The sequence below is a fragment of the Semicossyphus pulcher genome, unplaced genomic scaffold (assembly GCF_022749685.1).
Source record: "Semicossyphus pulcher isolate SPU_LCO1_2020_fin unplaced genomic scaffold, fSemPul1.0.p SCAF_3, whole genome shotgun sequence".
Lineage (NCBI taxonomy): Eukaryota > Metazoa > Chordata > Actinopteri > Labriformes > Labridae > Semicossyphus > Semicossyphus pulcher.
This window is the reverse complement of record NW_027211704.1, coordinates 19,050,518-19,071,096: the sequence shown is the minus strand read 5'-3', so window position 1 is coordinate 19,071,096 and position 20,579 is coordinate 19,050,518. Positions and strand designations below refer to the sequence as shown.

General features: G+C 40.7%; 2 protein-coding genes across 6 annotated transcripts in view; one reads left to right on the top strand and one right to left on the bottom strand.

Moving 5' to 3' along the window:
- ppfia4 (PTPRF interacting protein alpha 4) overlaps window positions 1-2,528 on the bottom strand; it is a 59,335-nt gene extending 56,807 nt beyond the window's left edge. For all 4 annotated transcript variants that reach the window (XM_069679022.1, XM_069679023.1, XM_069679024.1 and 1 more), the window contains exons 1-2: window positions 2,160-2,528; window positions 1,669-1,966 (exon numbers count right to left, since the gene is read on the bottom strand). In XM_069679022.1, coding sequence (XP_069535123.1) covers window positions 1,669-1,929 — 261 coding nt within the window. In that variant the 5' untranslated portion in view covers window positions 1,930-1,966; window positions 2,160-2,528. The remainder of the gene's footprint in view (window positions 1-1,668; window positions 1,967-2,159) is intronic.
- Window positions 2,529-6,102: 3,574 nt separating this feature from the next.
- tmem183a (transmembrane protein 183A) lies at window positions 6,103-9,444 on the top strand. 2 transcript variants are annotated; one of them, XM_069679041.1, is made up of 8 exons: window positions 6,103-6,290; window positions 6,587-6,676; window positions 6,756-6,926; window positions 7,049-7,208; window positions 7,544-7,724; window positions 8,027-8,107; window positions 8,196-8,348; window positions 8,739-9,444. In XM_069679041.1, exons 1-8 carry the CDS (start codon window positions 6,227-6,229, stop codon window positions 8,922-8,924), a joined length of 1,086 nt encoding a protein of 361 aa, XP_069535142.1. In that variant the 5' UTR covers window positions 6,103-6,226; the 3' UTR covers window positions 8,925-9,444. The 2 variants fall into 2 exon arrangements, with proteins under 2 accessions (XP_069535142.1, XP_069535141.1); XM_069679040.1 differs by having other exon boundaries at window positions 8,193-8,348.
- The last annotated feature ends 11,135 nt before the right edge of the window (window positions 9,445-20,579 follow it).

The window sequence follows — 20,579 nt, the reverse complement described above, 5'->3', positions numbered from 1 at the left end:
ACTAATACTTGTATTATTGCTAGAATAAAACATTACGCTGAACCAAGCAGGATTAGAAAACGAGCATGACAGCCTCTTCCCACTCTCCCCTCGCTCTCTTTCTGACTCACACACACACACACACACACACACACACACACACACGCACACATGTATGCATGTGTGAAAGCAAGCAGCCCAGAGCCATGTACACTAGCAAGCGGCCATGTTTCTTTCACAAGAGGCTGCAGTGAGGCTGTCACCGTCAGCATGCTTCTCTCCTTCGCTCTCACATACACACACACACACACACACCGTGCTGTGACATCATGCAACGCATTTAGACCAGAGGGTCAGAGGTAACGCAGCTTTACTTGCTGAGGCTTCATTGTCGTCATGCCCGATGACTGCATCACACCTTATTCAGCTCTCTTTCTTGAAAATACACACACGTATAAGCTACAAACGTCAAACATATCCCGGTGACACACCAGGCAGGTCGACACATACAGAGATAAGGCTGTTTGAATCCAGACAACGCTAGGCGGGCCGGGCCCTCCTCTCTGACCAGCAGGACTCTCAACGTCTGGCCAAGACCGAAACATTCTTCCAGTCTAGTGAATAAAAAACCTTCCATCCTCCGCCTCCTCCTACTCTCCACCTTTCAACCTACTACCACACTACCTTTTCTACCCACCAGACATTTAGATCCTCCCTTTCGGCACGCTGCCAATTATAAGCGTTTGAAGTGGTATGTGCGTGTGTATCCCCATCATCATCGCAGTTATTCTCAGGGTGATATCCCGGCACATGCAGGAGCGTTAGAGGGGTTCCCCTAGAAGGTGTATACTAAGGAAATATACATGTGCTGATTGAAGAAATACTTCTCATGATTCCCTACTTTCAAATTAGATCAATCACTTTTAGCTTTTTCATGCAGGGGAGGAAAAGGGATCTGAGTATATGTTGGCCCACAAAGATACTAGACAGGATAGCTGTGGATGCTGGGAGGGGCGCATAAAGATTGCCTATATAGAGGACCCAGAACTTTGTGCATCGCCCCTGTTTTCAGGTCTAAGTCTGGCTGTAGGATCTTAAATTGTTTGCCATGTTTTAACCCACTGCCACTAAAGAATAGTGACATTTAATTTGATCAATATCTGTACCACCATAGTCGAATCAACCTGCGAGTTGGTCCTGGGGCTAAAGAAGTTTCTCCAGACCCTTTTAACCCTGCTCGTCCTCTCATTTGCGGTCTACATGTCTTTTGTATGAACAAACACCGCCTTTACCTAGATTTGCATGGGATACTAATTACTAATAACACATTATGAACTAAATATGCACAATATAGGCCCGATACTGAATTAAGAAGGTCCGAAGAGGAAGATTTTGGCACAGACAGGGCCACAGGATCACATTAGCACAAGCCAGTTCATAAGCCTGCACAGTAAATATGCTAGGTCCATGCCTTGTTGGTATTCCAGCCTGAGTATGAAAGGTAAAGATCAACACTGACAGTTTTCCCATTCAACACCTTTATGTACCTTACCACAAATTCGGCACTCAACCTTTGCTATTCTCTCGAACTAAACCTCATCCATCTCACCCCACACACTCCACCACAGCCCGACCCTTCCCCTCCACAGGCCGACTTCTCCTCCTCCTCCTCCTCCTCCTCCTTCTCACCTGAGGCAGCGCGGCGTTTATCTGCCGCTGGAGCACGTCCCTCTCGTGCAGCGCCCCCTGCAGCTTGGTCTGAGACTGAATGAGGGTCTCCTGAGTCTCCCTGAGGGACTCCAGCAGCTTGTCCCTCTCGTCCAGCATGTTGACCATCAGCTGCTCGAAGTTGGCCTCCTGGTCCGAGCCGTTCGGGACACCGGTGGTGCCTCCTCTGGGAGGTCCAGCCGAGTCTCCTTCGCTGATGGTCGGCATCACTTCGCACATCATCTTCCCCGCTCTGTGGTCTGGCTATAGCACAGTGTCGCTGTTTGGGTTGAGAATTAGGAGTATATAGGTTACAAGCCTGATAAACAGACTTACATTGACTGATAAGAGGGCCTATTTTACGCCCCGTAACATCGCACAGCCTATATGCACCCGTAGAAACGCGCCTTATTGCCATAGCATTGCATGTCTCGTGCATCAAACGTGCATCCTCGCGCTTTCCATCGCCTTACCTAATCAGAGAGATTGAAACGATGAGATGATGATTGACCTTTCATCCATATTAACCGGCGTTTCTTCACCCCGTGAGCAGATCCGCCCTGCCCGGCGCGCCATGCACTCACATGTAGAAATCCCGGCGTGATATGATTGACAGCTCAGAGATAGACGGCTGCGTTTGGAGGGGTGGTGCCCGCGAGCACGATGGGGATCATAGTACATGGGCAGGACAATATATTTTTAAAAAAAAGCAGGAAAATATCCGTTAAATCTGCGTCCTTAGTCTTGGGGACGGTGAGAGCGAGTCTTATCTGCATCCGCCTTCTCCGCTTCCATCTCTCCACACACACAGACACACCGCCACCGAAGCGACGCTCACTCCTCCTCCCACACACACACACTCGCTCAGTCACACTTACACACACACGCACACACACACACACACACACACACACGGGAATCTGCAGTTGTCACCGCCAGGTTACACAGCTCTGGAAATAAGGGACCATTTCCCAGCGTGCAGCCTGTTAGCATTTTGCACCACATGCGCGTGCAGCACAGAGGACTGAAATTAGCTGGACGGTAATTAATGTCATTTTTTTCATCTCCAAACTCTGGTATCATGTTTCTTCAGCAAGCTTGACCCTGGATTGTTAAAATGTAATTAACTTTTCTACATCAGCACCACTGTGCACGTTATGACCTGACAGCTCCTGAGACATGATGCGCGTTACAGAGGCGTCAGTTTAACCAAACCACAGAGGCAGTGTGTGTACAGAGAGCGTGCAGCGCCCCCTGCAGGACCTGACATGAACTATGAGTGTATAAATATTTGTAATGGATAGAAAAGGGTGGGAAAAGTGACACCTCCTTATTCTGTGGCTGTGTTGTAAATTGAGTGACCTTCTTAAAAACTTTATATTAAAAAAACACTTTAAAAAATAATTAATAATGAAGTCACAGATATAATTGTAATGTTTTTATAACCGAATTGTATGAATAAAATAACATAGTCCATGGTGGTATTTCATCAATGTAAGACTGGAGACTTACAGCAATCAAAATCCATTTAGGAAAAAATCATTCAACCTCAAACAGTTTCATATTTTTTTTATACTTTATACTTTTATATATACTATACACAGGTACTCTTGCTTCACCAGAAACATGTCTTTGAATCTGATACAAGTGCTTCTTTGCCATGTCAAAATACAAGTTGAAAGTGTAATTAATATCTGCTAAATGTTTAAAAGAACATGTGACTTGAAAACGTACATTAATTTATTATGATTGTATCTTTTAATTCGGTTAGAAGACTTGGTATATCAAAACTGCCTCCGTCACGCTGAATCTGGTAAAAGTAAACATCAAAAAAAGAAGCATTAATATTATTTCTCTATAATAAGACTTTGTTGGTTGTTGGAAGCAGTTGTGTAAATTAAAGGTGAGTCATTCTTACTTTGCAAAATAACAATTCATGCTGTGCAAAGAATAGTAATGCCGCTCCCCTAAATTTTTTATGACACATTGAAGACAGACATGATTTTTTCATAAAGCCTGGTGGAGCCACTGTCTCCCAAACGGACTGAATTTAATTCTCTGTCTTAACTGGTGGCTAAAGAGCACACTGGCAGAGCTGGCTTGCTTTAAAAGATAAAGTAAATGCTAATAATATAAAGTTTGTGGGAATTTGATAAAAGAGAGCATCCGTAGCCTACTTAAAGTCAGTTAAAGATGATAGATTAATTGATGTCAAAGTGATAGAAATTGTCATGGAAACATTAGGAAAGTATGTACTTGGGAAACAAAATGAAACGAGTCGTAGTAGTAGTCTTGTCCAATTATTATTTTCTGATCAAACCCTTAAAAAGATCAAATTTGACATAATTCATTCATGCAATCACTTATTTTGACAACATTTAGCGGTATTTTTATTGATTCATTTAAAACTTTCTATAGATATCACATTTGTCTTTCTAATACAAGCAAATCCAGATATACTTATGTCAAAAATCTGCCCTTTCGTCATCTATAAGGTTAGTACAGAATGCTATTCTTCTCCACCTATTGGCTGTGTCTGATATTGTCATTATTATACAGCACATTTTAAAGAACATCAAAGTTTACCAAAGTGCTGCACAATAAAATTAAAAATAAATAACAGTAAAATGCATAGAAACAATAACAACACACAGGGAGAAACTGTAAAAAACATAGAAACTTATATAACACATTAAAATACAGTTATAAGACAATAGAAATGACACAATATGCCACAAAAACTCTCATGCTGGGTTAAAAGCCAAAGAATAAAAGTAACTCTTAAGTAACATCTTGTTATCTTCTAACAATGGGGGGGGGGCTCGTTCCATAATTTGGGGGCCACCGCTAAAAATGCGCGGTCACCCCTGGTTTTCTGCCTCGTCTTAGGAACAACAAGAAGCAGCTGATTATTAAGTAAAAGTAGAAAAGTATTAGCTTCAAAATGTACTTAAAGCACAAAAACCTTTGCTCATTTCGCAGAATGGAACATCTCATAATAAAGACTATTTTGTAGCATGACTGAAAGATTTCTGATGTTGAAGATGAGCATTTATAGAACAGTTATTAAATAGAGTTGCTCTCTGAAGTTGAAAAAATAATCATAATTTATATTAGAAAATAACAAGGTCTTTGAGGTTTATAGACTTATTATTGTATAAACTGCTAAGTTGCAATTGAATTTGTTCATGTACAAATGAAGGTAAAAGTCAATGTTCGGTGTTACAAGAATCGTTGCTTGTTGCTTCTTGTAGATGTACGTCGCTTTGGACCAAAGTGTCGGCTAAATGAAATAGTAACATTGTAAAAAGAACAGAAAACATAAAAGTGGTCTTCAGAAATGAGACAATTTCTCCAGGAATCTCCTCTGATCCATCTCTGAGGTTGCAGAACACAAGACGATCACTGCTCTGACTGCTTTATTATCAGAGACTCATTTATTATGGCCAAAGGTTGAAGCATTACCTACTTTTTTTAGACTTCTTTGAATTGCGGCAGGTTTCCTGGAAAACCTAATTTTGCTTTGGTTTCAGAGAAAATTGTCCAAGTAGATTAAACTCTCTGCAGCTGACTTTTTAAGACTCTGACAACATTGTTATCAACAGCAATTCCATGATGCCCTGCAGCACATGATATAATACTTGCATGGGTCACTGCACAGCACTGTTGATCTTGTCAGCATTGTGACTCTTGGGTCTGATAATATGATCATGTATTTCTTCTCTGACTGATAGTTATTATCTAAAAATGCCTGGCTCAGTGATGCCAGGGAAGCTTTAATAGTGTCCATTAACAACCCAATTAAATGCAGGGTGACAAAGTATTGGTATGTTCACTTTCTTACATTGCTGTTGAGTAAGAAATGGAGGTGCACAAGAAACAAGTGGCAAACATCTCATTTTGTGAAAATGTGGAATACGTCTTTTTACCATTAATTATGTCTAACTGGACTCCTCACCTACAGCTTCTTATGATGTCATGTAGTAGGAAAGCCCCATTTCTTTGTTGCACTTTGACTGAGCTCTTTCATGCCTCCTCTTGCATTCGGAGCCATTTTTTAAACTTTGAGGACTATAATTCAGTTTAAGTGATAGCAGTTAATTAATGCTAAATGCAAAAACATCTAAGCTTAAGTGTTCTTGAACATAGGCCGGGTAATCAAGGGTGTGTTACTGTCAAGTTAATTAAAAATAATAATATTTCAGTTGATAAAAGAAAGCCTTAACTTGTAAATATTTTGGTGCAAGCCTTAACTGACTTAAAATAAGAGTCAGATATTTTCGTCCACCTTCGGTCATGAGAAATCATTGAAATGTTCACAATCACCAGTAGATGGCAGTAAAGCAACAGAGAGCGAATACAAATAAGGATACTCTCGCGTTACTTGCCTCGTCACGTCATTCCATGATGGCTGAAGATCCTGGCGGAACATTTTTCAATTTCTCTCTCATTTTTCTTTCTTTCTCTCTACCTCCGCTTGCCATAGAGACATGGCAGGACTCACAGGCCCGTTAAGCGCCCAGAAATCATTGGTGTCGACATGCCCAAGAAAGGGAACCGAAAACGGCTGAAGTTTAGGGCCGGGGACGTTTGTTCGGAATCAGGTCTGTTGCGTTTACATTAGCCAACAGGCTAACGTTAGCCCGCCCACTGTAAGGATAGACGGGAAACTGTTTGCCATTCAGTGTCGTCTAATATAACTTGTTAGGTCAAATGTATATTTGATGATAGTAAATGTGAAAAATAGTTTCGCTCACCTTTAGAGTTTGTTAGGTGCTGTATGTATGACTCACCTGTATACTGTATGTCAGTAGTAGGCACAAGAAGTTGTAGCTGCTGTGTTTTAAAGACATCGCATTTCTATAAAGCACAAGTATAAAACATGTCTATTTTATTTTAGTGACTGTTGCTGATTATGCTGATGCCGACCCAGCCGTTGTGAAATCGGGGAGGGTGAAAAAGGCTGTTGCAAATGCAGTTGAAAAAGAAGGTAACTTGCGATGATGACATTGTCACTTGGCCTTGTTTGCAAAGGAGATCCGGTTGCTGAAAGATATACTGTGTTTTAGTGAAATTACTTTGCGGGCTGGAAGCATCTCAGGGTGCCGTAGAGGAGGTCCTCTCGTCTGCAGCGGGCGTCAACGCTGACGCTTTGGACAGCAGTGATGACCTAGACCAGGAGGAAGATGAAGAAAGTGAAACAAAAGTGGCCCACAAGAAGAAAAACAAGAGGAGAAAGGGTATGACTTGTAATTTATTAAATGTATGCACGTAGAGGAATGAGTCTTCAATGTGGGACGTAAAATTTTGGGACTGCAGAAATCTTACTAGTGTGTGAACTGTTTGTATGATGTCTTCACAGAAAGCAGTGAGAGCAGTAATGGGCAGGATTATCCAGTGGATATTTGGTTAGTGCTCGCCTCCTATATTCGGCCTGAGGACGTGTGCACATTTGCTCTTATCTCCAAGAATGCCTGGACAGTCACTTGCACTGCTGCTTTTTGGACCAGGCTATACAGAAGGTGAGGTCCCAACAGAGATGAATATAATGTTACAGTGGGGTTTTTCTTTTTTCTACAAGAACTATGTCAGTGTGAAATGAACCAGAAAACATATATGATATTTTGGCATATCAATGTCTCCTGTCAAAGACTGTTTGCAAATCTGTGACTTGCTGATTCTTAGAATGGACACCAAACTATGTCATTTCACGATTTCTTGTTAAACTCATGACCATTTCTATATAGGAAAATACAATTATGGCATATAATTTTTTATTTCCTATATGTACAAACTGACCTTTTGTATAATTAAGACATTATTTAATTTCCTCAAACCTTCCCTCTCTGCTTCACAGACATTACAGGATTGATGCTGACCTACCGTTCCGTCTCCAGCCTGACTCTATCCACAAGATGCGCTGTTTGAGGGCCCGTGTGATTCGCTCACTTTTCCATTTGTATGAGCCGTTCGACTTGCGTGTGTCAAAGATTCCTGCCCTGCCAGAGTCCACACCCACAGCCTTGCTCAACTCCAAGGTAAACAGACGGATCAATTGTCAGGTGACCTGACTGATGTGGAGCCACAGTTTTGTGCTTTATGTCTTTCACCTGTTAGTCTTGCAAGTGGCTTGTAATTTAGCGTCCTACTCTTTTCCAACCAAATTTCTTCATGGCCTGTGTAATGGGAGTGAGAACTTGGAGAATAATCCCTCAATGTCACATGATTAGAAACATATCGGTCGTTTATTTGTGTCTTTTTTGCTTCCTGATGCCTAGAAGGAACGTAAAAATTATTGTCAACGGTCAATTTGACATGCTTGATTTTTTTCCTTTTGCAGTGTTTGCTGTTCTGGGTCAGAAAGGTAACAGGGACACGGCCAGAGGCATTGTGGGAGTTCAACTTCAAGTTTCTAAAGCAGGTAAATAGGCTTGTTTAAACATGTTACATTTATACAGCTGCTGTTATGTTTACTTTTGTGTATTTCTGTGTTATCTTCTCTCCAGCAGGTACACAGTAAGAATGGTTGTGCCATGTCCTTGCGCATGCCCAGACAATATGAGGATGTCCATACAAACCCAGACTCGGACTGCTATTTACTTCAGGTCACAACCCTCAATTTCATCTTCACCCCTGTGGTCATGGGCATGACACTCACCCTGGTTAGTAACTCTCTTTATACTGGTATTGGCGACTACATAATATGGTGTAAATTTATTTTAACTATTTGCTTGTGTGAGCCTATATCCATAGAGAGGATTAATTTTGACTATTAACATTTAAATGTTAAAATACTATACTAAGACCATTTTTAATGAAAGTAATTATGTTGTAAATTAATAAGAAATAGCTTACAGACCCAACCTGAGTGGTTTTCTGGTTCTACAACAGGAAGCATGTTTATACCAGGTGTAAACAGAAGCTAGGAGTTTGTAGGTCTTTGTCATCAAAATACCACTTTGATCATGAACATATGTGAAAAATGAACTTTTGCACCAAGCATCCTTACTCCTCTCTTGATCTGACCTGTTATGTCTCTGTCTTTCTTGCAGTTCACAATCAACGTTAGCACAGACATGCGCCACCACCGCGTCCGCCTGGTGTTCCAGGACTCGCCGCTTCGGCGTGGGAAGAAGAGGGGTGATCAGGGCGGGACCCAGGTGGTGTTGGATCCCGTTCAGAGTGTGAAGTTAATGGACTGGTGGCACCCACAGTACCCCTCCTCTCCCAACACGTAGTGGTCGTTTGCCCCTTAGTACCTTCTACAGCAGATCGTCGCACCCAGAACCTGCTGTATTCTTATCCCACTGATCAAACAGAAATAATATATTGGATACTTCTGCTGAACCCTATTATGTTCAATGGGAACTTTTTTGCACATTCACATTTTGAATGTCCTTGTAAGATTTTAGAAAAACATAAACGGCAACATTGACTGGCCTGAGATGGGATGCAAACCCCACCTTCCAGTGTCAAAATCAAATGTGTCCACCATCCCTTCCCTCAAACCCTACATTTAGTATTTCTGAGACAGTTCTTCCTGCTTTGGCAGTGGATGTAAATCATGAAGAATTGTCCGGTATGAACCTTATTCCAAAGGAAACTAGGCTTGTTGTAAATGTGTACAAATCCTCCATTTCAGTCCACATAGTCACATTTGCCAACCCTTGACTCTTTAAGCACCCTGCTGCTTCGGCAGTTCCTTTCTCTCTCTGAAAGATGGACAAGTAGGGATGGGTAATTAAAAAAAAATGAAAACCTGGAGATCCTCTGAAAAAGTTATTGTGTTAAGACATTTTTATGGATAAAACTACATCAGCTTTTGTAGTCGTCTCTTACTTAGCCTCACTTGGACAGTATAGTAATTCCAAAGTTAAACTTAAAATTGTTTTTGGAAGAAGGGAGATTCTTAGACGAAAGTGCATAATGTTTTAAAAACTGATGCTATATTGCTCAGACCTACAGGCACGGCCCAGGAGAACATGCACATCCAGAGTTACCAACTGCATTATGAGATTCAGAAGTCCACTTTTTAGTTATTAATTTTACATTGTCGACATTGTTGCATGTTGAAGCTACGTGTGACACATTCTTAGAGAAGTTTTTAAAACGTGGATTGACAGGGTGGCATATTTTTACCATCCTCCCTTGAGTTATTCTATTTTCACTTGAAAAGTGACTCTAAAATATCTTGGTTTTGCATTTATTTGAATTTTGAACGTTTTTGCATCAAAAGATTACTTCTTTAAAGTCAATTTTTCCTTCGTGTATTAAATTGAAGGCAGCCTTGAGTAGTATCATGTAAATATTATGGCACAGCTCTACACTAGAGGGGCCAAAGAGATGATTTACCTCAGACTTCACTCAAATGCTGATTTTCGGCCAGTGTTTCTTTTCTTTTGAGTGTTTCTTGGCTAAAAATATTTTGAAAGTCTCTTTGCTGACAATGTGAGCCACGTCTACTACTGCCTCAGTTAAATCTCAGAATGGCTCGGTTATTACAGGGTCTTTCTTTTGAGTGTTGAATGTGAGCAGAATCAAACCAGTCACATGCTTTATTATAATGGAGGAAGAGAGCTACAGTTTACTTCGATTTATCCAGCTATCAGACACAGTCAAAACTGTTCAACTTGGCTCTTCAATTTGCACTTATTAATACTGTATATTGTGAATAAAAAACAATCCCATACAGTTTTAAAAATTAAAAGATAGTTGATATTACCCCATAACAGAAGACAGCTTGATGTTCTAGTGAGGAGCGTGATTGTTTTATCAGACAACAGATGTATTAAGAAATACATTTACTGCACTGAAATAAAAACCCAAACTGCCCATTCAAGTGGCCTCCAGTTCTCTGTTAAGAAACTTTGATATACACTGAACAAAAATATAAACGCAACACTTTTTGTTGTTTTTGCTCCCATTTTTCATGAGCTGAACTCAAAGATCTAAGACTTTTTCTATGTACACAAAAGGCCTATTTCTCTCAAATATTGTTCACAAATTTGTCTAAATCTGTGTTAGTGAGCACTTCTCCTTTGCCAAGATAATCCATCCACCTCACAGGTGTGGCATATCAAGATGCTGATTAGACAGCTTGATTATTGCACAGGTGTGCCTTAGGCTGGCCACAATAAAAGGCCACTCTAAAATGTGCAGTTTTACTGTATTGGGGGGGTCAGGATCTGGTGTGACCACCATTTGCCTCACGCAGTGCAACACATCTCCTTCGCATAGAGTTGATCAGGTTGTTGATTGTGGCCTGTGGGATGTTGGTCCACTCCTCTTCAATGGCTGTGCGAAGCTGCTGGATATTGGCAGGAACTGGAACACGCTGTCGTATACGCCGATCCAGATCATCCCAAACATGCTCAATGGGTGACATGTTCGGTGAGTTTGCTGGCCATGCAAGAACTGGGATGTTTTCAGCTTCCAGGAATTGTGTACAGATCCTTGCAACATGGGGCCGTGCATTATCATGCTGCAACATGAGGTGATGGTCGTTGACGAATGGCACAACAATGGGCCTCAGGATCTCGTCACGGTATCTCTGTGCATTCAAAATGCCATCAATAAAATGCACCTGTGTTCGTTGTCCATAACATACGCCTGCCCATACCATAACCCCATCGCCACCATGGGCCACTCGATTCACAACGCTGACATCAGCAAACCGCTCACCCACATGACGCCCTACACGCTGTCTGCCATCTGCCCTGTACAGTGAAAACCGGGATTCATCCGTGAAGAGAACACCTCTCCAAACTGCCAGACGCCATCGAATGTGAGCATTTGCCCACTGAAGTCGGTTACGACGACGAACTGCAGTCAGGTCGAGACCCCGATGAGGACGACGAGCATGCAGATGAGCTTCCCTGAGACGGTTTCTGACAGTTTGTGCAGAAATTCTTTGGTTATGCAAACCGATGGTTGCAGCAGCTGTCTGGGTGGCTTGTCTCAGACGATCTTGGAGGTGAAGATGCTGGATGTGGAGGTCCTGGGCTGGCGTGGTTACACGTGGTCTGCGGTTGTGAGGCCGGTTGGATGTACTGCCAAATTCTCTGAAACGCCTTTGGAGACGGCTTATGGTAGAGAAATGAACATTCAATTCACGGGCAACAGCTCTGGTGGACATTCCTGCAGTCATCATGCCAATTGCACGCTCCCTCAAAATTTGAGACATCTGTGGCATTGTGCTGTGTGATAAAACTGCACATTTTAGAGTGGACCCGGTCCGGGTATCATCGTATAATCCGTTCTGTCATCAGATAACCCAAAACGAAACTTCTGAAAACGACTCGTTTTATCGTTTTATTTTTTTCGACCAAAAACGAGAAAACGGAAGTACGGAGCCGTTTTCTCGTTTTGTCACTCAGAATCCAAAATTGAAAAAACGACTAAACCAATTAAAAGGAAACGGTCCAATTTGTTTTTTTGTCCATTTATTATTTTGATTTTTATCAGGGAATCAAGGAATACATTTGGGATATCACGTGACACGGAAGTAATCGTTAAAATGTCAAAATAAAAGCCCCTAAACAGCGCTAGCTGGCTCGCTGTTAGATAGATAGATAGATGGATGGATGGATGGATGGATGGATGGATGGATTTGAGAGGGATTTGTTTATATTGTGCATATTTCATACTACATATTCCCTTGACAAACATTGATCACTGCCTCAACAACTACTGCTTCACCAATATTAATTCTAGTAGACTATTAAAAATACAGATGATAATAGTTTTGTAATTACAATTTAACTTAAATCTACATTCTTATATAATTTCATTATTTTTTTTATATCAAAGAGTCCAGAACATCTTTTGCAAGTCTTAACTCCAAATTAACATTTAAAGGACGACTAGGTAGTTAAAAAAAGAAAATCTTATTTCTTTCAGACAAATTTTGGGCTAAATTTCAAATCTCTACATCACAGATTTTGGTTTACTTATTTCCTGTTTATCGATTTTCAGGTATATATTCCAAATGTGTATAATAATAGGCAACAAACAGTAACGTGTCATTTTCAGCTGCCAAAAAATGATTGTGGTTTGTCTATGCCCAAAAATAACTAGATTTAAATGTATTGACATGATCATTTCCAGCAATCAAATATACTTTACCACACAACCATATAGCAATGAGAAAATAACACTTGAAGTGTCATCTTCCTTGTTTCAGTGGACAAATGCACATTATAAATCTACAGGAAAATATTTATCTTTACAATTAAGGGCTGGGTGGGCAGCTCCTGGCTGCAATAGTCTCCCTCTGCTGTGTTGCTGTCCTTCTTCTTGCAGCCTGTGATGTTTTTTTTTAATCCCAGACCTCCCTCGATGTTGTTGTCCTGCAGCTTCTGTTCCACTTTCTTTCTGTAGTCCTCCTCAGCTTCTCTCAGTCGGACCTTGAGCTCCCCCTGCACGCCTTCAGCTCTTCCCAGTCTCCCTCTTTGAATGCCCTCTTTTTCCTGTTAAGGATGTCCTTGACATTGCTGGTAATCCAGGGCTTGTTGTTATGGAGGCAGCACACAGTTTTTATGGGACCCACAACATCCACACAGAAGTTCAGGTAGTCAGTGATGCAGTGTGACCCCCTCGATGTTCTCACCGTGTGGCTCTTGCAGGGCGCTCCAGTCAGTAGACCAAAAGCAGTCCCTCAGAGCCTCCTCTGCCTTAGGAGACCACTTGGATCTTGGTGTCTGGATCTGTGGTTTGTATTGTGGTTTCAGTAGCACTAGATTGTGATCAGATTACTCCTAACTGATATTCGTCTTTATAAAGCATGGTCTTTGTCATCTACAAAATAAAACTAATGTGTAATACTGTAACAAAATCTGACAGAGTTAAAATGCGACTAGGATCGCCCGGTCTTGCTCAAACCACCTGAAAAGTTGTGTTTATTTTGCCTGAAAGAAGTTTTTTGGGTTTTTTTTTACCTGATAGCACCATAGGTGTCAGACAGAGAGGCTCTGCAGGTGCAATGATGGGAGATCACAGAGGTTGAGCCTTTACCCTGTTAGACCCAGTATTGCCTTTGCCCACTGTGGCACAAGAGCTGCCCCAAGAGGCCTCCAACACGCAGAAAGGAAAACCATATTTGCAAAGCATCAATCAATCAAATCAAATATTATTTGTATAGTGCCAAATCATAACCAGAGTTATCTCGAGACACTTAACAAAAAGAGCAGGGGTCCGTTTCACAAAGCAGGTTTATTGAAAACTCTGAGTCTGTTAGCCCTAAAATGAGGGAAACTCTGAGTTTTCCGTTTCACAAAGGGAGGTAACTCAAACCAGAGAAAGAGGGGTAACTCTAGCCTGTTTCACAGAGAGAGGTAACTTAAGCTCTCGGTCAGTTACTGTAGACTGACAGACTCTATGAACCTAACCTGGTCGTGAGCAGGTTTTCTTCAGGAAACTCAGAGTTTCGCTCTGTCTCCTCCCTCTAGAATATAAAACCCTCATTCGACTTCCTCATTCATTCAGCCCGTCTCACGCGTGTGTTTGAGCGGTTACCGAATTAAAAGAAGAAACGTTGCGTCTCTGTGCTGCTCTGACCGCTTTGCAAAAGTCTTTTATGTTTATGATAAAAAAAATCAAAAGACAAATCTGTGTCAAAGTCATCATTTTTAGATTTTCCACCACCACTGCCGAGAGCGCTCAAATAAGACGCCGTTAGTTATTGGATTTTTTTTTTTTTAAACTAACACATTCAGTTTAATCAACATGAATTATAATGTATGTGAAGTCAGCATCATGTTAGGGATAAAGCTGATGCACATTAAAACAGCCACTGAATGATATTTAATCTGTTTAATATTGAAAATATGATTGAAGTGCTTCCATTTACGTTTTTCTCCCGCTGGATTGCTCCTAAATTAATATAAATTTTAGCTTCCGGTCGTGATTAAGTATTAAATAAATAGACCAGTTCAAACTTGCAAATTTACTCGAGCAGCAGTTTCTTCCCACGCCGCTTCTCTCTCTTTTGCAGCTGCAGCCGTGTTACTTTATTTTTCTAAAAACATGCTCGTATTCGCTGAACGTCCGCATGAGGATTTCGAGCTCCGCTGGTGTGACGTAGGAGGACCTCTTTTTGTGTACCGTTGCCATGGTGAATCGTGGTGTCGGGGCTCCATTAATGCTGGCTTTTTACAGTCAGCGTGCACGCACTTAACTCTGGGTGAACCTACTCAGAGTTGATTGAACTAACTCTGATCAGCTGTTCTGGAACCGAAAACTCAGAGTTTCCTATCTCAGAGTAGATCAACTCAGAGTCCAGGGTTAGACTCAGAGTTTGTTGAACCTTCTTTGTGAAACGGACCCCAGGTCTAGACCGACTCTTTGTGATGTTATTTTAAGGGAGGCCCAACATGAATCACTATGAGTAGCACTTAGTAGCAACATTCGGCACAATGGCAAGGAAAAACTTCCTTTTAACAGGCAGAAACCTCGAGCAGAACCAGACTCATGTTGAACAGCCGTTTGCCTCGACTGGATGGGCCGAAAATGGGATAGAAGGAGATGCAGGATAGAGACAGGCAAAGAGAGCAACAACAACATATGTTCTTGTTACAACAACAACACATGTCCTTGTTACAACAACAACACATGTCCTTGTTACAACAACAGGTAACACATACTTATGGTTACAATGACAATAATAGTGGTACACTAGTGTGAAGGTTAGCAAAAAAGAAATTAGCACGAGAAGCAGAGTAATGATAAATGCTGTAGTAATCATAATTGTAACAGTTGAAGTCAACAGGTCTACTACAACAATAAGTCTACTCTTAAAAGAAGAGAGGGTGTCTGCCTCCTGGACCTTGACTGGTAGATTGTTCCAGAGGAGGGGGGCCTGGTAATTGAAGGCTCTACCTCCAACACTACTCTTAGAGACTCTAGGTACCACAAGCAGGCCTGCATCCTGGGAGCGCAATGTTCTAGAGGGGTCATATGGCCCTATGAGCTCTTTAAGATATGATGGTGCCTGACCATTAAGAGCTTTGTAAGTAAGAAGAAGGATTTTAACAGTAGTGCTGGATGCCAGGCTGATGCCACCTAGGGCAGCTATATCATTAGAGAAAGAATCTCTTAGGTGTTTGGGGCCGAGCACAATAACTTCAGTTTTGTCTGAATTAAGTAGCAGAAAGTATCTAGTCATCCAGATCTTTATGTCCTTAAGGCATGCTTCTAGTTTAGATAGCTGATTGGTTTCGTCTGGCTTCATTGATAAGTATAATTGAGTATCCTCTGCGTAACAATGAAAATTAATGGAGTGTTTACTCATGATATTACCAAGAGGAAGCATATATAAGGTAAAAAGAATCGGTCCGAGCACATAACCTTGTGGAACTCCATGACTAACTTTGGTGTGCATAGAGGACACATCATGAACGAACTGAGATCGATCTGATAAATAAGATTTAAACCAACTTAATGCAGATCCTGTAATACCAATTAAATGTTCTAGTCTCTGTAACAGGATGTGATGGTCTATCGTGTCAAAAGCGGCACTAAGATCTAACAGGACGAGTACAGAGAGAAGTCGTCTGTCTGAAGCAGTAAGTAGATCATTTGAAACTCGCAAAAGGGCTGTCTCAGTGCTATGGTGGACTCTAAATCCTGACTGAAAGTCCTCAAATAAACTGTTGTTATGAAGAAAGTCACATAACTGATTAGCGACTGCTTCCTCAAGGATCTTTGAATTAAAAGGAAGGTTAGATACAGGTCTATAGCTAGCTAAGGTGCCTGAATCAAAGGCTTTTTAAGAAGTGGCTTGATTACAGCTAGCATGCCAGTGACATCTCTCACACCCCACTGCAAATTTAGATCCTCTGCTAAAATGTAAAGAGAAATATGTTCCTTTAGATTTATCATGTGCATTTGTCCACTGAAACAAGGAAGATGACACTTTAAGTGTTTTTTTCTCATTTCTATATGGTTGTGTGGTGGAAATGATCATGTCAATACATTTAGATCTAGTTATTTTTGGGCATAGACAAACCACAATCATTCTTTGGCAGCTGAAAATGACACGTTACTGTTTGTTGCCTATTATTATACACATTTGGAATATATACCTGGGCGTAAAATTAGTCACTCGGGCCAAATGAAAGGATAGAGCAATGTACTTATAAGTTCAGTTGTAATATGTTGTATAATTGTTATCATTATTTTGCTGTTGTCATGATTATCCTAAACCATGTTGCTGCTCATAACCTTCAGGGTGGAGGATGGGGACCTCTGCTGGTGACTTTGAAGATGCTCTATTTGGCTGGACTGTGTTAACTAAACACAACCGAAAATTATATCACTTAATAATAAAAAATTACAGAAAATCTTCAACTGTGAAAAGAAAATTGATAAACTGGAAATAAGTACACCAAAATCTGTGATGTAGAGATTTGAAATTTAGCCCACATTTGACTGAAAGACATTAGATTTTTTTTAAACTACCTAGTCCTCCTTTAAATGTTCATTTGGTGTTAACTTGCAAAAGATGTTCTGGACTCTTTGATATAAAAAATAATGAAAATATATTAGAATGTAGATTTAAGTTAAATTGTAATTACAAAACTATTATCATTATTATCAGTATTTGTAGTAGTCTACTAGAATTAATATTGGTGGTAGTAGTAGTAGTAGTTGAGGTAGTGATCAATATTTGTCAAGGGAAAATGTAATGTGTAGTTTGAAATATGCACAATATCGATCCAAACCATCTCAAATCTGTCTGTCTTTCTATCTATCTGCCTGCCAGCCAGCCAGCCAGCCAGCTTGCGCTGTTTAGGGGCTTTTATTTTGACATTTTAACTATCACTTCCGTGTCACGTGACAGCCCAACTGTATTCCTTCATTCATTGCGATAAAAATCAAAATAATAAATGGACAAAAAAACAAATTGGACCGTTTCCCTTGAATTGGTTTTGTGGTTTTTTAATTTTGGGTGACAAAACGAGAAAACGGCTCCGTTTTTTCCGTTTTCTCGTTTTTGGTCTAAAACAATCCGTTTTCAGCAGTTTCGTTTTGGGTTATCTGACCACAGAACGGATTATACGATGATACCCGGACCGACCATAAACTACATATGATTTTTCTTCCCTCTTGTGGTCACATTGGGTACTACCCATGCAGGACAATATAACATCAATGCCACACTTAGTTTTCTTGATGTTTTGGCTCTTATAGTCAGGATTTTACTTATTGCTCTGAACGTATGACTGTATTTTTTAATGCTGTAACTGTATTTGTTGAGTTAAACATTACAGTGACCAGTGAAAATGACAAACAAGAGACTCTTGACTTAAAACTGGACAACAGAGGTTTTGAACAATATGAGGAATTTAGGTTATAAGTGAAATCTTAAACAATGGCCTTAAAAACACCAGGATATCTCTTAAGAGCAATATCCCATAAGGATTTTGTGACGAAATTTAATAAAATAATAAAATAGTGTTACCCACCGCCGCATCCTGACACTGATACACACTGAAAGTGAAATGGGACTAAACTAAATGGGTCATATATAGCCACAATATAGACGTTAAGTGAGAGAAGTGTCTCGATTGCAGACAGTAAAAACGACAGTCGTGTTGGTCTTGGAAATATTCTGGCTAAAGTTAGAGGACCTCTTAAAACTCCCTTGGAGTCAACAGGCATCACGTCATCGCCTTAAAATACCGCAGACTCTGTCAAGTATATGAGGAAACTACATTTCCCACAAACCCGCGTGCGCTGTGCCATTGGTGGTGGCACAGGTGACCGTAGACGCTCAGAGTTGTGACAACATCTCGACGGTGCAAACGAAAACAAATTAGCCTCCGAAGTGCGAGGTTGCACACGCTATTACTGTCTGGAAATATACAGAAACTAAACACCAAGTGTTTTTTTTACACGCGACTTTTTCTCCTCATAGTGCGGTTGTGGCAGGTTTGGTATCCACAGAGCGCAAGAGCGAAGTGGGCACCCACTTTTCCTAAACCTGGTTACTTCGTCTGTCTGACCTTCAGCTCGGGTAAGTGATATTTCACCACTGCTACTTAAAGTTAGCTTCTGCTACAACACTACAACCCTTTGAAACACTGCAAAGGCTAATTTCAAGTGCGTATGTCTCGCTTTTCATGAATAATCTTTTTCACGAAAGATAACATTTAATGAGGAAGAGTTTTTGAGTTCAAAACATATTGACTACAACTTATTATGTGTTCTCTCACTTGTACTTTTCAGAAAATGTTGCTAAATCATTGCAAAATCGTTAAACTGTTTTTGCATTGAAGACTGTACGTTTAACCGCATGGTTACAGCTTTACTTTGTTTTGTAACTTCACATACAGGCTGCCAGCATCACAAATCACAGTGCACCATATACAAAGATTTTGCATTTCGCTTACTGATAATTTTACTACTTTAAACCTTTTAAAGTATTTGTATAAATATTGAGATTTGCGTTAGCACATGCTACACTGTAGTATGACAACCAAAACAATGTGAGATGCCATTTCAAGGTTATTTTTTTACAGAGTGCGTGGATCTTTCCAACAACGAGGAATGGTTAATTATATAATAAGAATATAGTGGGACACTAGCATCACTTTGGGACCCACTGAGTTGGACCATGATGCACCATTCTTCCCCTTTTACTGTGAGTCTCTGCTGAGAGCTGTCCCTCTTGCCATTTATAAGCAGCAGCAGCCAGGCCAGTATCAGTAACAACACCTCAGCCCCGGGGTATGCTGCTATGTATAAGCTGTGACTGTAAAACTGTACAGACCATAATACACTGCTGCTTATTCAATTACTTCGCTTTAAAGTCCTGCATGGTGCAGACACAGAAATAATGAAGGCACCACTGGCCATTTATGCCCCCCTTTGCCCCCTCTGCAGAGTGGGCTTTATTTACATACCATGTTTATTATTAGTGTGGGTACGTGTTGAGTGGAGGGGACAGTTTGTTATTCTTTATGCTATCCAGTAATGCAATGTCAGTCTCATTTCAATAATAACATCGGAGAATTAACTGTAATTTGAGAATGTGCTACGTTTTAGCCTGTTTGACTGTAGCATATTTTATACTGCACAAGGTGGGATAATTGAGTACACCTGGAGACCTTTACATATTGTATTGCTGTGAATACTTTTGCCAGATTATTTACCACGATCAGTGTGGATTTTCAGCTATACAGCTTTCTCTGAGGGCCTTGTGGACTCACCAGACTGTCTTCTTAACTCCTACGCCAGTTAAGGCCTAACATTATCCTCTCCACAGCTTCTGTCTGAAGTGTGTAGGCCGACCTGCATGTCTCCCCTCAGAATGACAGAGCCAGTGTGCCGTACTTCAACCAAGTATTTAACATTAGCTCGGAACCCTGACCTCTCTCCACCTGGTCTCTGTGATCATCCATACCATTCAACAGGAACACAATAAAGGTCATAGGTCAGAGAAAAAGGTCTCAATAGGTCTAATAATTATCATGACTAGTTTACTTTCAGTTTTAATTTCCCTTTGGACATTACCCTTAATTCTGCATTGATCACGCTGTGTTACGAAACACTGTGATGACAGCTCATGAAGGTAGTTACCAGAAATAGAAAATCTAGATGTCAGCTGTCTCAATAAACAATATGATGTGACGTAGATTGTTGGGGGCAGATTTTTAGGAGCGATATTTTAACCATCAGCAGTCATTAATCTTTTTAATGACTATTTGTCGGTATAAATATGGAAGGTGAAGTCTTTTTGTTGTACCTGCAGTTTCTTCACCTAAAATGATTTTAGGGAAGTTAGGGAAGATCGCTGAGGTCAGCCAACCACACTGGAAATATGCTTGTGGAGGACAGGAGAACCTCATGATCTTTGTTGTTCACGGTTACTGAGAACAACAGACACACACAGA